The sequence below is a fragment of the Balaenoptera ricei genome, chromosome 4, assembly GCF_028023285.1.
Source record: "Balaenoptera ricei isolate mBalRic1 chromosome 4, mBalRic1.hap2, whole genome shotgun sequence".
NCBI classification, from domain to species: domain Eukaryota; kingdom Metazoa; phylum Chordata; class Mammalia; order Artiodactyla; family Balaenopteridae; genus Balaenoptera; species Balaenoptera ricei.
In genome coordinates this window covers 65991796-66010081 of record NC_082642.1, presented here as the reverse complement: position 1 = coordinate 66010081, position 18286 = coordinate 65991796, and the positions used below count along the sequence as shown (strand labels likewise).

The following is an 18286-nucleotide window of genomic DNA, read 5'->3' as shown; positions in this document are numbered from 1 at the left end:
GCTACTTTTATGGGAAAGAAGAGTTTGACCGTTGGATAAAAACACAGGGATATTCTCAACTACATCTGTACCACCTAACTGCCCTCATTTAAAACAAATACTTAGAATATGAAGAGTTTCCTAGTTTTCCAGCTATAATTTTCAGGTTGGAAAATTAAAAATAATCTTTCCTTTCTTTCATTTTGGGAAAAAATTAAGATAAAAATTTAGGTTTAATATATCGTTTTATGGTCACTTTTTCTTTGCAGGAACGGCATTTCCAAAGCATCCAGGTGGGACACCTTATGCTTTCTTAACTCATTGGAAGCCGTGAAGTGTAATTATAATAATGGCGTGTTTGCTTCCTTTGCCAGTTGGTGATGGAGTTTTGTGGTGCTGGCTCTGTCACTGACCTGATCAAGAACACGAAAGGTAACACGTTGAAGGAAGAGTGGATCGCGTACATCTGCAGGGAGATCTTACGAGTAAGTGACAACACGGGGTACCTTGGGAGGTGGTGAACTTTGCACTGACCTTCCACTAATTTGTAAACATGTTAGAAACCTCCTTAGAGCTTTATTCTGACAGTGACGATGGCAGTGGTAGTGTGTTGTGGTCTGCTGTAATGGAAGTGAGAGCCATTCTGAATAGGCGTGTGCACTCTCATTTGGAGGGTTAATTGGGTGATTTCTCTTAACCTGGGATTCATTTCCTATGGGATTTCCAATTGGAAATCTGATTTTAGATCACAGAGATAGTGTCCCACTTAGGAAATGGATTGTTTAGGGATATTTTGATCACTCATTTGAGTTTTCCATTTGTGAAAGTTTATAACTAATTTAAGGTTTGTGTGACTTTAGCCATTTTAGTACATATAACCTAGTTTAATTGATTTTACCTTAAAAAAATTATTTGAGACAATATCTAAAACCAGTCAAGACAGTGGACAAGAATGTGCCCATTTGCCCAGTTTTGCCCACAAATCCCACAATCAAACAGTCTAGACAATAGTGTCATGTATTTGCTGAGTTCACTTCAGGGAGAAGGAGGTAATTGGTCATATTTTCGTTTGTTCAGATTAGTTTAATTATCTCTTCCTACTAATAAGGAGGCTATTATATGTCCACTGAGCATTCTTACTAGATCTGCTTGGCAGCTATTTATTTATTTATTTATTTACTCAGCCTTCTTAATATAAGGGGACAAAAGGTAAAACAGTTTGCATGATGTGTCCAAGATATGCCTTTGAGAGACAGATTATGTGCTGGGGAAGAAAGGAAAGGAGGGAGGGAGGGAGGGAGGGAGGAAGGCATTAAAAAATTATGTTTATCCCTTTAATTCAACCCACATTAGGAAAAGAAACAAATAGAAAATGAAATTTTAAAATGATAACAGTTGTATTAGCATAAAAATTCAAATACTTGAAAATAAATGTACAGAAACATGTGAGTGATTTCTACACTGGAAACTACAAAATATTACAGACAAATTAAAGAAGACATTAATAAATAGAGGTGCATATACTATTTCATGAATTAGAATGCTCAATATTATAATGATGTTATTTCTCCCTAATCTGATCCTTGGCATCATTAAACTGCCTATCAAAATCCTTCTAGGTACGTTTGTCGATCTTGACAAGCTGATTTTTAAAACATTGTATGGCAATACAAAAGGCCAAGAATAGCCAAGGCAATTTTGAGGAACAAAGCTGAAGAATTTATGCTGCCAGTTACCAGGACTTATTATAAAGCTGCTAAGTAATTTAAACAGAGTGGTATTGTCACAAGAATAGACAATGACCAATGAAACAGAATGGAGAGTCCATGAACAGACCCACTTCATACGGACACCTGATTTATGACAAAAGCAGTGCCGCAACACATAGGGAAAGGGTCTTTTAATCAGTAAATAGTGCTTGATCAATTGAATATCCATATAAAAACATGAAGCTTATACCTGCTTTATATCATGTTTAAAAATTAATTCCAGGTGGATTATGGTTATAAATACAAAAGATATAAAAAATAAAACTCTTAAGAGAAAATATAGGATAATACCTTCATGGTTTGGAGTAGGCAAAAAGATTTCTCAGAGCACAAAACAAAATTTGAGGGAAAAACAATGAGGTATGGTTGCTCAACTCCTTCAAATCTGACATGTATCTCCAAGTATTGATGTGCCATTGTGTAAAGTTAATTTGGATTTCTGAGGTAGAATTTTACTCATTCAGGAAAGCATGACAGATTATTTAGTCATCCAGACCACCCTATGGGTGCCAAGAATCTACTGAGTCTCCAGGGCTGGTTCTGCCTACTCTGGCTTTCTGCACTCCTGGGTAACCCTACTGGGGATCAGTCATGTGATCTCCAGGGTTCTAAAAGCAGCAAGGATGTTTCACCCAATGAGTATCTCTCAATAGCTGGTTTTAAAACGTGTGAAAACATGGTTTTCTTCCTTCTTCCAGTACGTTCTCCCAAATGGTAATACTGGTATTTGAGAAATAGTGACTCATTGGAAGGGACATTTGATCACCCAAAGGTCCCTAGCCACAAGAAGTTTCAGAGAAACTCCATGTATTTTATGATCTCATTAAATACAACCTTTGGCTCACTTACTTGCTGTGGTATCTGCTTCCAACCACTTTGATGGTAAAAGAAGGAAATGGATCTTCAGTCCCTCTTTTAAGGATTCATGGAGTGGTAATATGCTGTGAAAACTATACATTTTAATCTATTTGATGCCTACCTCAAGCCAAATCTACTAGATAAAAAAGGTAATTTTATAAGACCCAAACTAGTGCCTCAAACTGTCCTGTCTCATGGTTTATGTTTACTGATATTCCTAAACACAAACATGGATCTTTTGGGGCATTCATATTCTCATGCTCAACAAAAGGGAATTCAGATATCTAGTTGTGTTTTTTTTTTCTTTTTGTTTCAACTTCATCTTTCATACCATGGTTTTGTTATTGTGGAGAAAAAATTAAAACTACAGAAAATCATAAAGAAAAAAACAGCAACACTTGGGTACCCAATACCTTGAATTAACAAGTGTTAACATAACATGATTTACTTCAGTACTCCACTTTTAGATTCTCTTAGGTTACAGTTTATCTGAGAAACATGAGACCACCTTAGAACAAGTCTGTAGTTTTTAGAACCCACACCACAAAAAAACCCCAAAATCAGAGTAATTCATGGAGAAATGGAACACAATCAGGTTGAGATGTCACTGAATAATTATTTCACATGATGAGCACAAAGTCACAAATATAAAGCACGAAAAATGACAGTGATGAACATTAAAAAAGGAAATCGAAATTGCTGTTTTCCTTTTTTAATGTGAGACATTGGCTAAAGCCAATGGGAAATTTCTTGGCTGGTCTGAGTAATATTTTATTGTGTTTAATTCAAATTGTGTAATAACTTTTAACTTTTAAATTCAAAAATTGCACAAAAAAGTGGAGGCTTCAGTTAAATCAGATTTCTGTACAGACTCTGTAGATATTACTGTTACCAACTGGCAAATACAGGTGGTCCTCACTATTCACAGTACTGTTAGCTGAAACATGTGCGTTTTGAAACCGTGTCATGGCCTGTGTGGGTCCTTGTTACCCGAGATCAAAGCTGATATGCAAGTGTTTCATTTAACACCGTACCAGGCATTGCAATGACCACCTGTATATTTCAGTTTATATTGATCATTGCCTGAAGTTTAGAACAAACAAACATTGTACTCCATTTAGAATTATGACCACATGAAAGATATAAATAAAATAATGGAAGTATCTCTGGGTGAGTTTAAATTTTTTGGATCATTAATACTCAAAATAATTTTTTACATCTGGATTTATATTCCTATTAACCTTCTCAACTCTCCTTCATTCCAGGGGCTGAGTCACCTGCACCAGCATAAAGTGATTCATCGAGATATTAAAGGGCAAAATGTCTTGCTGACTGAAAATGCAGAAGTTAAACTAGGTAAGAACAGAATCCAGTGAGCCTAGGAATTGCAGGAAATGATAGGATTGTTTCAGCTGTTTTTTCTTTTTAAATAATGAATAAATTTGTCACTGTGGATTTGGAGGTCATTGTACCTAGAATGGAAAGGAAAATGTTTCTTTGGCTATTTAAAAAAACATTTTCTAAAAGCACTTTGAGGAGTGAATTGGTTGGTATACAATATGGTAAGCAGATCCATGTGCTTAATTGGTGTGTAGAAACAATTGAGTTTGTTTTTTAAGCAAAGACCCTTTAGATTAGAAGTGACTGACCTTGGAATGGTTTCCCCTATCTTACAGTTTGTTTATATTGTTGCTGCTATAACAGACAGTGATGACATTTTTTTAATTGAAAATATCCACAGACATTCATTATTTAGAAAAATGAATTCCTGCTATATTCCCATATGTTTTAAGTTATATTTACATCGATTTCATTATTATCTAGGGCACCTGTACAAAATGGACGCTCAATATTCTACTTCACGTGCATACTAATTATCCCACTTCCACCTGCCAGAGTTATCAGTGAGGGAACCCTTTTCTCTGGTCTATTAGCCCTTCCCACAATAAGTCTGGGATTATCCAGATAAGGTAGAGAATCCCCACACGCATTTGACTACTTGATGTATATGAGTAAGAGCCTAGATTGACAGATACCCTATAGGATATGCAATTTGTCTTCTACAAAAGAATCACTGTCCGTATGATTGTTTATTTTCAAAGAGATTTAAATGTCTCCAATGGTTATATCCCAAACACTTGCTCTTGCCTTTTTGTTAAAATATACAATTTCCGTTTTTTTCTTAGTTAAAATTTGGGCCCAAACTTTCATCTCATGAATATTCCCTGTTAAAACAAAAGCATACGTTAGGTAGGGAGAGCAGTTATATATATACTGACTACATAAGCTATCCTCAGAATAGTCACATAGCACTAATTAACAGTTACTTGTTGAGAGAATATTATATGCCAGGTCCTGTACAAAATGCTTTTATGTAGATGATTTCACTTAAACAGCAGAGCAACACCATGTGAATCTCATCATCCTCATTTCATGGATTCGGAAAATGAAGCTCAAAGAGGTCGATCTAGTAGCCCTAGGTGGCATCACTAATAAGTGTCAGAGATGAGATGCAAATTTAGGCAGTCTGACTCCAGAAACTTAGCTGTTAACTACTTTCTTTGCATCCTCTAAATACTATCCTTTATGGCCCAAGCTTGCCTTTTATTTAACACCTCTTTTTGGCCGCCCATGGAGCCCTGATGTAACCAGATATAACCCCCTGTGCTTTTCTCATTGGTACACTTTATCCATTTATACATGCAGTTTAAAAGTATACATTCACTAGAGATTATCATACTAACTAAGTCAGACAGAGAAGGACAAATATCGTATGATATCACTTATATGTGGAATCTAAAAACATGATACAAATGAACTTATTTGCAAAACAGAAACAGATTCACAGACATAGAAAAAAACTTACGGTTATCAAAGGGGAAAGGTCGGGGGGAGGGATAAATTAGGAGGTTGGGATTAACATACACACACTACTACATATAAAATAGATAATCAGCAAGGACCTACTGTATAGCACAAGGAACTCTACTCAGTACTCTGTAATAACCTATATGGGAAAAGAATCTGAAAAAGAATAGATACATGTATATGTATAACTGAGTCACTTTGCTGTACACCTAAAACTAACACAACACTGTAAATCAACTATACTCCAATATAAAATAAAAAAATTTTTTTAAATATATACATTCACAATAGTGAAAAGGAAGAAGCAACCTGAGTGTCCACCAACAGATGAATGGATAAACAAAATGTGGCACCTACATACAATAGACTATTATTTGGTCTTAAAAAGGAAGGAAGTTCTGATACATGCTGCAACATGCATTAACCTTGAGGATATTATGTTAGGTGAAATAAGCTAGTCTCCAAAAGACTAATACTGTATGATTCCACTTATATGATGTATCTGTAGTAGTCAGATCCATAGAGACATAAAGTAGAATGGTGCTTTCCCGGGGCCGGGGCCGGCGGGGTGGGGAGGGGAGGAGAAAGAGAAGTTAATGTTTAATGGCTACAGAGTTTCAGTTGAGGAAGATTAAAAACGTTCTGGAGTTGGATGGTGCTTATGGTTGCACAACAATGTGAATGTACTTAATACCACAAAACTGTCCACTATAAAGTGGTTAAAATAGTAAATTTTATGTTATGTATATTTTACCACAGTAAAAAAAAAAATACACATTCATTTTATCACTGTGTAAGACCTTAGATCATAGACTTTATTCATTTGTCTTCCCTTAACTAGTGGACTTTGGGGTCAGTGCCCAGCTCGATCGAACAGTGGGCAGGAGGAATACCTTCATCGGGACGCCCTACTGGATGGCTCCAGAAGTTATTGCCTGTGACGAAAACCCAGATGCCACATATGATTTCAAGGTATGACTTCTTACTTCTTCATTACGTTTCGAAGCCTGCCTAACATCTCACCCTGAGACTGATGGAGAATTCTCTCATGGCTTTGGGCTTGTGATTTATATAATCCAAAGGGAAAACTTAAAAACATTACTTGAGTTTAAAATTAGAAGACATCCAAGTGAGAATCTTTGTAATGAACTCATCCGTCATATCTGATGGCCTATTTGTAAAAAATGTTTAAACCATTTTCTATATTCTTTTGAACTTCTCTTGCTTCTTATTAGAAAACAGATTTCTATTTTGGTTATAGTTTAGATTTTTGGCGAAGTATATATATTCTGAGAGCTTTTCATGTTAAAAGAAACCAAGATATGAGTTTGTTTTGGGGGGGTCATCTTTTTCTGATTAAAAATAATCATATTTACTCATTTCTACATTGCTCAAAGTTTAATTATTAGAGCTTCTTTTCAATAAGAGAGAACCAAATGGGATGTTGGTAGCTACTTTATGGTGTTTCTGTAGCCTGTTGCAGTGTTTCATAGAAATTTGATTTGTGGCTTGATACTTTGTACCATAAACTAGAAATTTGCTAATAAATTCAAAGCAGTGTTCAAGTAGAGTGGTGGAAGTTGTCCCCTTCTCCAAGAAGCCCTCCTCTTTTCCATTCTGTTAGGCGATAATCAAACATAATTTGTGTTTACTGTCCCATCCATAGCTGCAATGTCAGGTGACATTGTTGTCGTGAATTACAGCTGCAAGTTGAGACCTTAAGGTTGGAGGTAAATGGGATGTAGGAACTGTGGGTGTTCAGATTGTCCAGTAGACAGAGAGACACCCTGTGGTCTCTGTGTAGATCACAGGACAACCTTGGGGAAAACCTGATAGTCATTTCATAGGTGAATGGACCTCTTTTTCAATTATTTGAGGTAACATTGGTTTATAACGTGTTTCATGTGTACAACATTATAATTCAACTTCTGCATACCCTACAGCATGCTCACCACCAGAAGTCTTGTTTCCATCCATCACCATACAATTGATCCCTTTTCCCCATTTTGTGCCCCCTTTCCGCTATGGTAACCACCAATCTGTTCTCTGTAACTATGTGTTCGTTTTTGTTTTGTTTGTTCATTTCTTTCTTTTTTTCTTAAATTTTTTCTATTGAAGTATAGTTGATTTACAATGCTGTGCCAATCCCTACAGCAAAGAGACTCAGTTATACATACGTACATATTCTTTTCCATTATGGTTTATCACAGGTTATGGAATATAGTTCCCTGTGCTATACAGTAGGACCTTATTGTTTATCCATTCTAAATGTAATAGTTTGCATCTACCACCCCCAAACTCCCAGTCCATCCCTCTCCCTCCCCTCTCCCCCCACCCTTGGCAACCACAAGTCTGTTCTCTACGTCTAGGAGTCTGTTTCTGTTTTGTAGATAGGTGCCTTTGTGCCTTATTTTAGGTTCCACTTATAAGTGATATCATATGATATTTGTCTTTCTCTTTCTGACTTACTTCACTTAGTATGATAATCTCATGTTGCATCCATGTTGCTGCAAATGGCCTTATTTTGTTCTTTTTTACGACTGAGTAGTATTCCATTGTATATATGTACCACATCTTTATCCATTCATCTGTTGATGGACATTTAGGTTGTTTCCATGTTTTGGCTATTGTGAACAGTGCTGCTATCAACATAGGGGTACATGTATCTTTTTGGTTTTTTTAACATCTTTATTGGAGTATAATTGTTTTACAATAGTGTGTTAGTTTCTGCTGTATAACAAAGTGAATCAGAAGCTGGGATGAAGTGAGAGAGTGGCATGGACATATATACACTACCAAATGTAAAATAGATAGCTAGTGGGAAGCAGCCACATAGCACAGGGAGATCAGCTCCATGCTTTGTGACCACCTAGAGGGGTGGGATAGGGAGGGTGGGAGGGAGACACAAGAGGGAGGAGATATGGGGATATATGTTTATGTTCATTTATTTCTTATATTCCACATATGAGTGAAATCATACAGTATTTGTCTTTCTCCATTTGACTTATTTCACTTACCATAATAGCCTCAAGGTCCATCCATGTTGTCACAAATGGCAAGAGTTCATCTTTTTATGGCTGAGTAGTATTCCATTGGGTATATCTATCTATCTATCTATCTATCTATCTATCTATCTATCTATCTATCTCACATCTTCTTTATCCATTCATCCATTGATGGGCACTTAGGTTATTTCCATACCTTGGCTATTGTAAATATTACTCCAGTGCATATATCTTTTCAAATTAGTGTTTTCATATTCTTTGGATAGATACCCAGAAGTGGAATAGCTGGATCATATGGTAGTTCTAGTCTTAATTTTTTAAGGCTCTCCCTACTGTTTTCCATAGTTACTGCACTAGTTTACACTCTCACCAACAGTGTGCAAGGGTTCCCTTTTCTCCTCATACTCTCCAACTCTTTATTTCTTGTTTTTGTTTTTTATAATAGCTGTTCTAACAAATGTGAGGTGATATCTCATTGTGGTTTTGATTTGCAATTCCCTAATAATTAGTAATGTTGAACATCTTTTCATGTGTCCATTGGTCATCTGTATGTCTTCCTTGCAAAAAATATCTATCATCTCCTCTGCCCATTTTTTCAATTAGATTGTTTGGGGGTTTTTTGTTGTTGAGTTGTATGAGTTTTTAATATTTTGGATATTAACCTTTTGTAGGATATATGACTTGCAAATATCTTCTTCTATTCAGTAGGTTGCCTTTTTGATTTGTTGATGGTTTCCTTTGCTGTGCAGAAGCTTTTTAGTGTGATGTGGTCCCACTTGTTTATTTTTGCTTTTGTTGCCCTTGACTGAGGAGACATATTCAAAAAGATATTGCTAAGACTGATGTCAAAGAGTGTACCACCTATGTTTTCTTCTAGGAGTTTTATGGTTTCAGGTCTTATATTCAAATCTTTAATCCATTTTAAGTTAATTTTTGTGTACCATGTAAGATGGCTGTCTAGTTTCATTCTTTTGCATGTGGCTGTCCAGTTTTCCCACCACATTTATTGATGAAACTTTCCTTTATCCACTGTATATTCTTGGCTCCTTTGTCTTAATTAGTTGTCTGTATGTGTGGAGGGCTCTCCGTTCTGATCCATTGATCTGTGTGTCTGTTTTTATGCCAATGCTCTGCAGTTTTGATCACTATAGCTTTGTAGTATAATTTAAAATCAGGGAATATGATACCTCCAACTTTGTTCTTTTTTCCTCAGGATTGCTTTGGCTTTTCAGGATCTTTTGTGGTTCCATACAAATTTTAGAATTTTTTATTCCGTTTCTGTAAAAAATGTCATTGGGATTTTGACAAGGATTGTATTGAATCTGTAGATTACTTTAGGTATATGGACTTTTTAACAATGTTAATACCTCCAATCCATGAGCACAGAATAGTTTTCTATTTCTTTGTGTCTTCTTCAATTTCTTGAAACAATGTCTTATGGTTTTCAGTAATGGTTTTCACCTCCTTGGTTAAATTTATTCCTAGATATTTTATTCTTTTTGTTGCAATTGTAAATGAGATTTTCTTAATTTCTCTTTCTGCTAGTTTGTTAGTGTATAAAAACACAACAGATTTTCATATATTTATTTTGCAACTTCACTGTATTTGTTTATTATTTCTAACAGTTTCTTTAGTAGTGTCTTTAGGATTTTCTATGTGTAAAGTCAATAGAAAACCAATGTCATCTGCAAATAGTGACAGTTTTACTTCTTCCTTTCCAATTTGGATGCATTTTATTTCTTTTTCTTGCCTGTCTGCTCTGGCTAGGACTTCCAATACCACGCCGACTAAGAGTGTAAGAGTGGTGAGTGGGCATCCTTGTCTTGTTCCTGATTTTAGAGGGCTAGCTTTCAGGTTTTGACCACTGAGTATATTAGCTGTGGGTTTGTCATAGATGGCCTTTGTTATGTTGAGATACGTTCCTTCTATATCCATTTTATTGAGAGTTTTTTTTTTTTAACACAAATGGATGTTAAATCGTATCAAATGTTTTTCCTGCATCTATTGAGATGATCATATGATTTTTATCCTTCAGTTTGTTAATACAGTGTATCACATTGATTCCAGATGTTGAACCTTCCTTGCATCCCTGGAATAAATCCCACTTGATCCTTTTAATGTGTTGTTGTTTTGGTTTGTTAATACTTTGTTGAGGATTCTTGCATCTATGTTCATCAGAGATATTGGCCTGTAGTTTTCTTTTTTTGTCTGGTTTTGGTATCAGGGTAATGTTGCCCTCGTCAAATGAATTAGGAAGTGTTCTAGCTTCTTCAGTTTTTTGGAAGAGTTTGAGAAGTTTAAGTATGACATCTTCTTTGAATGCTTCATCAGTGAAGCCTCTTGGTCCTGAACTTTTGTTTTGGGGGATGTTTTTGATTACTGTTTCAATCTCCTTACTAGTGATTGGTCTACTCAGATTTTTTATTTCTTCATGATTGAGTCTTGGAAGGGTGTATGCTTCTAAGAATTTATCTATTTCTTCTAGACTGTCCAATTTGTTGGCATATAGCTGTTCATAGTAGTCTCATAATTCTTTGTATTTCTATGGTATCTGTTGTAAGAGAAATGAACTTATCTTTCATTTCTGATTTTATTTATTTGAGCCTTCTCTCTTATTTTCTTTGTGAATCTAGATAAAGGTTTGTCAATTTTATCTTTTCAAGAACATAGGCACATGGACTTTTTTTTTTAACGTTTTTATTGGAGTATAATTGCTTTACAATGGTGTTTTAGTTTCTGTTTTATAACGAAGTGAATCAGTTATACATATACATATATCCCCATATCTCCTCCCTCTTGCGTCTCCCTCCCTCCCACCATCCCTATCCCACCCCTCTAGGTGGTCACAGAGCACCAAGCTGATCTCCCTGTGCTATGCGGCTGCTTCCCACTAGCTATCTATTTTACATTTGGTAGTGTATATATGTCCACAGATACACTACCACTCTCTCACTTTGTCCCAGCTTACTCTTCCCCCTCCCCGTGTCCTCAAGTCCATTCTCTAGTATGTCTGTGTCTTTATTTCCGTCTTGCCCCTAGGTTCTTCATGACCTTTTTCTTTTTTTTTAAGATTCCATATATATGTGTTAGCATACGGTATTTGTTTTCCTCTTTCTGACTTCCTTCTCTCTGTAGGTGCATGGACTTTTCACCAAAGTACTTTAATGATCACCTTGAAACACCCTCATCTTACAGCTGTGGAAACTGAGGTCCAAGACCTTTGCAAGTGCACACCCCGTTAGTGATCTTGTCAGAGACTTGATCCCACATCTCCCACTCTCTGTTTAGAGCTCTTTCCAATATATTACCCTGCCTCGCTCTGATGCAATCCTATATAAATATCCAATTTACCAACAAAACAGCCTCTGAAGAGTATATTTGAAGAATTCCTCTATTAAAGAACATTTTTAGTTCTCCACATGTGGGGTTATTATGGAAATCAGGTCACAAAGATGCAGACATTGCAATGTCTTTGGGACCCAGTGTCTCAGGGCATTGACAAAATTATTTGCTTCTTTGGAGAAATGCAAGCTTGAAGGTCTAAAAACAAAATAATCTCCTGTAAATTTCCTCCTTCTTTCAGAGTTAGTCACTGTAATAACCTGACACCAATCTGTCTGGAAACAGCTGCCAAGTTAAAAATTAATCTCTTGCCAAAATAAATGTCATTTATTTAAACTGCTAATGATAAGCACATTTAAATAATTTGATTTGCAAATCCCTTCAGAGGAGCCACTACAAAATATATGTCCCAGACCAGATACGAGTATCATAATTGGCTATAAGCAATTCTTCAAACTATAGTTATACCTAACAAGTGCTAACGAGTCTACATCTGGGCCACAGATATTTTAGACTGCTTTATAACATACCATGGAGAATCACAGTGTTTCAAACTTTCAACCTTAGCTTAGCCTTTTAAGTATTTTGGCTGGCTGTAGTATATATGGGACTTTGGTTCTGAGGCATAAAATTGATCCCTGTGGGACTTCCCTGGCAGTCCAGTGGTTAATTAAGACTCTGCACTTCAAATGCAGGGGGCGTGGATTCGATCCCTGGTTGGGAAACTAAGATCCCACATGCCACGCGGCATGGACAAAAAAATAAAAAAATATAAATATATATATATAAAAAATAGATCCCTGTGATGTAGTTGTTTTCAGTAGAATAACTAGAAGAGGATTTCCTCTGGTGAAGCCAAAGCTTGGAGTTAAACTGGTATCTTAAACCTCTTTGTTCAGATTAGGACTAAGAAATACAGTTTGGGGCCAGTGAAAAAATTTTTGAGCCTAATGCATAACCCTAGGTGTGGACAAAGCCTGATGTATGAATAACCACAGGGGGCATCATGCTGCACAGGGTGATTTCAGAGGTGCTGGAAGTCCTTGTGACTATGAAAGTATCCTGAGACATTAATAAGTTGAAGATTAATTTCTGTGCCTTTTATTAAAAAATAAAGAATCCTGATGAGAGAACAGATTCAACTCTATCAGCCATTTTCGACCTTAGTACGAATTAGTTTTTTAGGATTGTCATAAATGTAGGTTGTACAAGAGGAAGAAGAAGTCATGGCAAAAATATGAGCTTCATTGATCACTTGTCCTGGGAGCATGACAAAAGGGTAGATTAGGAAGACCAAGCAGGAAGGAAGATTTGGGGGTTCTTTGAAGATTCATTTTAACTACTTTGTAGTTTTACTGTGGATCAGAGAAGAAGCTCTACTTTAAATAATCTTTCTACTTCTTCTTTGGCATCAGATCCTATACTTTTTTCTGTTCACTATTCTTAGGAATGTAGCCTGTCACCAGGAGACAGCTTGACAATATACTGACTTTCAAAACCCTTTACTCATTCACTCAGCGTGTATTTATTGAATACCCACTATGCAAAAGGAATTAGCCAAGCTCTATCTGTATGGGCAGTTTTCATCTAGAAAGTCCATTTGCAATCCCGTCAAAGTTAAATGGTTTGTTACTGTGTGTTTGGTTGTCCATTTGAGCCAGAGTGTATCCCAGCCTCAGAAACTGATGTCAGCATTTGGGGCTCTCACGTGCTGTAGATACTTTCAGCCTAGAGGGCATGTTTAGAATAAAAGATGACTTGAAGGCCACTGGGCTTTGTTAGGTTTTCTATCACAAAAGCCCTTTCTTTAAAATAAAGACAAAATGCAAAAGAGTATAGTTTGGTTTTATTACAAAGATTTGATTATTTCTTCATTATTTATTATTTTATTTGTCTACAGTGTCTTTAGAAACTGCTATAAATTTTTTTTTTAAACTGGAGAAATTCAATAAAATAAGAGCCTCTGTGGAAAGTAGTCTGAAGAGCTCATGCTTTTTTTTGCAATCTGGTTTTGTCTGATAATCTACTGGGCACAGTAAGTAACTGACTGAAAATAACCCCTATCCTAAGGAGGAGTGCCAGAATCTCATTTGCCTGGTGTGTTCACTTTCCCCTAGAGGCCCTTCCTTTCTTGTTTTCAGAAAATCTGTCAAAACACTTCAAGCAAAAGGAAAGGTTTCATTCTCCTGATAAGTATGTGGGGCAATAATGAAAGCTTTCTCATTTAATAATAAGCATTCAAAAGACTTGAAATTAATAAAACTGTTCAAAATTCCTAGGCTGTTTAAATTGCTATTTTTTTTTAACTTGAATTTCATTTCAGTTGGATGGGATTTGGCAAGTATTTTATAGTCCTATGTATTTATTGCTTTAACAGAACCACTCACTAAAGAAAGTTCTCTGTGGCCAAAAGCCCATTCATAGGGAATTGGCTGAATAAAGACTGGCACATCTGTCCACTGGAATACTACGCAGCCATTTGAACAATGAGGTAGTGTATATGTTGAAGTTGGGCAGATCCCAAGATACAGTGTTAGGTACACAAAGCAACTTACAGTATAGTACACATAATAGACTCTTATTCTCCCCTACCCCATGGATAAATGGCATGTGGATGGAGAACTTAAACTTTTTATTTTATGTATCTTTCTGTCCTGTTCTAATTTTTTAAACCATAAATGGTCATGCTTTCATAGTGGTTTAGTCAAGTAAGAGAAGTACAGTGAAATGGCATATCCCCTCAACCCCACCACACATCCTCTGGCCTGATCTGTGCTAATGTCATTTGTTATTCACCTAAACTCTGTTTATGAGACTGTGCACACAGGTGCTGTGGACCATTTAAAGTCATAGGTGTCTCCTGCAGAGTTTGGGTCAGTATTGTGCTCTCTGGCTGTAGAGCAAATACTCATTCTCCACTGTTATGGGTAATTGGCTTTATTCAGGCAGAATGAAAAGAGCCCCTGTAGGTAAGAGGCTCGACTGGAGATAAAGTGAGCAAGCTGACTAGTCAGGGGAGCATCAGCAAGATGCATGCGGGGTGTCACGTAAGAGGATGATATTCACATCGCAGAATGAGGTTTACCTCTCAACTGAGACCTGGCCTCTGTCTACTGAAATTTCAACAAAGGTCTCATGCCCACGCGGTAAGAAGGAAAGATGATACACACACCGTTATTATTACGAGCGGAAACAAACTTCTATTAAACACATTTCTCATGCTCCATGTTCACACCCACCTACACAGCATTCCTTACTCAGACATATCACCACCTCCTCTGGGCTCCAGGCTGATCCCCAGGTGAAGAGAATAAGCTACTCTTCCAGTATTTTCCCTCTGGTCAGATAACAAATGTAGTTGAACAAGGGACTCCGTGGGAAATGGGATTATGAATAACTACCTGTACTAGATTATCCTCAGTCACCCTGAACTCACCACCCTGCTTCTGTTTATATATAATGTAGTATATAAGTATACGGCATAGGGAATAAGTCAGCGTTTTGAAGTTGGGCAGGACTGGATTAAAATGTAGACTTCATCTCCTTGCACTCTATTCCTTCAGGGAAGTTATTTAACCTTTCTGAGTCTCTGTGGGAATAACGATTGTATATTACACAATTGTTATATTAGAATAAAGTGAGCTAACATATGTAAAGGAATTAATTCAATGCCTATTTGGTAAGTACTCAATATACGATAGTTAATATTTGTGTTTATGTGTCATGTGAAGGTACTGCCATTTGGAGCCATTTTGACCTAAAATAAACCCCCAGCAATATCATAGGGTTTGAACTGCCTGTTTGCATTATACACCTCTAATTGTCTGCTTACATTGAGCCAGAATCTGTTTCTCTATAACTTCTATCTCTAGATTAAGGTGCTGCCCTTAGGGACCCATACAATAAATTCAATTTCCTTTTTCCAGCTGGAACATTTCCAAAAAGTGAATAAAGAAGAAATTACATGACAAAAGACGAATTTCTGGTCTTGGTAAAATGGCCGATTTCTTGGTCTTGGTAAAACTTGGTAGAATCCACTGCACCGGTTATGCCTGGTATGAAGCTATTGTCTGTCAACTCTAGACCTTGCTACCCTCTGCTGTGGGATGATGGGGCCAGGATTCAGCTAACCCCACTTCGGCCTGTCCCTCTGGGTAGACTGCAAGGCTGGAGAAGGAAGGACACGCCCTTTCCTGTTTGCTTCCCCTAAGCTTCCTGTTTGCTCCTGCATCATCCCAGCAACTTCTTTGAGTACCAGGGCTCCTTGTCAGCTTACCTGACTCAAGTTTGCTGGTTGAAATGCCAGTCAGTGATAACTGGACCTCAGGATCTGTCTGTGCCACTATTTGTTAAATACCCACTATAGACACTGCGTTGTGTTATGAACTTTGCAGATATTATCTCACTGAATTCTCGAGCAACCCTGCAAGATAGGTGTTCTCTTTGGGCTACAGGTGAGGAGATGGGTTCAGAGGAGTCGAGGGGCTCGCCCCAGCTCTGCTGGCTGCGCAGCGTGTGTTCTTTCTGCCTCTCGGCGCACGCTGGGGTTCTGCTCCTGGGCCCCCTTGCCTCTCCTTCCTTGTGTGGCTTTGCACAAGGAAGTGTTCTTTTCTTCAAAAAGTGAAGTGTTCTTTTCTTCACTTGTTGAGCAGCCTAGCCCCAAGAGGAATGCTCTGTCATTACGTTCAAGTTGCCTTCGTGCCAGCTGGCCCCTCACCAGCCAGAAGTTGTGTGCTTGCCTCTGCCTTCTCGGAGGCACTAGAGTTTGTCTCTGTTCTGTTTGTAATGCACACAGGACTGGGCTATTCATCATGCCACGGGCCAGGCTGCACAGTACCTCTAGAATAATGAATTACCCAGCTCCTGCCAGAATGAGTCCCACCACGGCCACGAAGGAAACTTATCTCTCCCCGACTCTCTCCTCATCTTGTTCCTCCCACTTCCCTCTCTCGTCTCCTGTGATCTGTCTTGACAGTTGTAATTGGAACATTTTCTCCCATATTTAAGCTCTGAAGTGTCTCTGGGACTCGCTAATGTATCCAAAGGCTTAAACAAGGCCCGTCAAGGAAGTTTATTGCTTTCTAGCATGGGCAGTTAAGCATAGCTTACAAGCAGCTCTGGGTATATAGGGCCAGGAATATAAATGTTCCTTTTGGAAAACAAGAGAATCCCAGGGGGGAAAAATGATCTTAATGATGATATCAAATGAAGGCTTAAAGAAGAAGTAATTTCTGGCTTGGTCATGTGACAAAGGATGCACAGGAGTTGGAATGCTGTGACCTTTGGTTTGAAGGGGTTGTTTGGGAGGTTTGGGGAAAGCAGCCTAAGAGAGGATCTGAGATGCTGTGTACTGAAAAAAGGAAACATCTCTCTTCACTAACCCTTCCCTCTTCCTATGGTGTAAATCCAGGATCACCTAACAGCTGGGACCTCTCTTTTTCCTTACTCTCAAAATACGCTTTCTCAAATTATTGCTCTATGCATATTATCACTAAGAAATGCTTTTAGCTGTACTTATGTTTCTTATGTCACCGGAATTCTGGAGGCAGGCAGTCCGGGGTTGGTGTGGTGGCTCGCTGATGTCTTCAAAACCCAGGCTCCTACCTTTCTGCCCTGTCATCATTAATTTGTTGACTTACTGCCTCATGGTTGCAAGATGGTTGCTGTAGCTCCAGGTAGCATGTTTTTATTCAAGGCACTAAGAAGTAGGGAAGAGTTGTCAAGACACCAGCTATATTTGTCACTTATTTCAGGAAAAGCAAAAGCTCTTCCAGAAGCTCCCAGAAGATGTTTGCCTGAGTCTCATGAGGTCACATCCTTAACTGCCATCCTTAGCTGCAGGGAAATCTGGATAAACAAGTTTAGCTTTCCTATACTCTGAAATGGAGGCAGCAAGGGCAGTGGGGGCTGAAATGCCTGTTGGGTTAGCCAACAAACAGTACTGGCCACAACCAAGTAGAGGGAAATCGAAGAAGACTAAACTGGGCAGGCAAAGGCAGTCTCACCTCACAGTAGAGGAGAAGAAAATGATGAATATTCTTGAGCCCACTGTGTGCCCGGTTTTGTGCTAGGCAGCATACCTACATGCATACATGTCACAGTTGTCTCTCTTGCGTAACGGAAAGCTAAGCTCTGAGCAGTCTTCCAGGTGCGGTTCAGTTGGGAGCCTGGACTTGAATCCAGGTCTGTCTGACTTGAAAGCCTATTCATGCTGCCTCTAGGAAAAGCTGAGCACTGGTTTGGGGTGTGCCTCATGGAATCTCAGCACCTTCATTTGAGTTGCCACACCTTCAATTACTTGTAGACAAAGTAGGAATCTGAAGCAATTATTTTATGGGCCCCAAAAGGTTTTTTTAAGTGAATTCTCAGGTCCTTACAGTGTGATGATAGTTAAAAAAAGAACTAGCCTGGGAGGCAGGAGACCAAGCTCTGATTAAAACTTGGTGCTGAGTTGCTCTGTGATCT

General features: G+C 37.9%; 1 protein-coding gene across 11 annotated transcripts in view; it reads left to right on the top strand.

Moving 5' to 3' along the window:
- Window positions 1-18286, top strand: part of TNIK (TRAF2 and NCK interacting kinase) — a 411284-nt gene that overhangs the window by 273211 nt on the left and 119787 nt on the right. For all 11 annotated transcript variants that reach the window (XM_059920518.1, XM_059920526.1, XM_059920525.1 and 8 more), the window contains 3 exons: window positions 354-464; window positions 3872-3962; window positions 6316-6446. In XM_059920518.1, the coding sequence (XP_059776501.1) occupies window positions 354-464; window positions 3872-3962; window positions 6316-6446 (333 nt within the window). The remainder of the gene's footprint in view (window positions 1-353; window positions 465-3871; window positions 3963-6315; window positions 6447-18286) is intronic.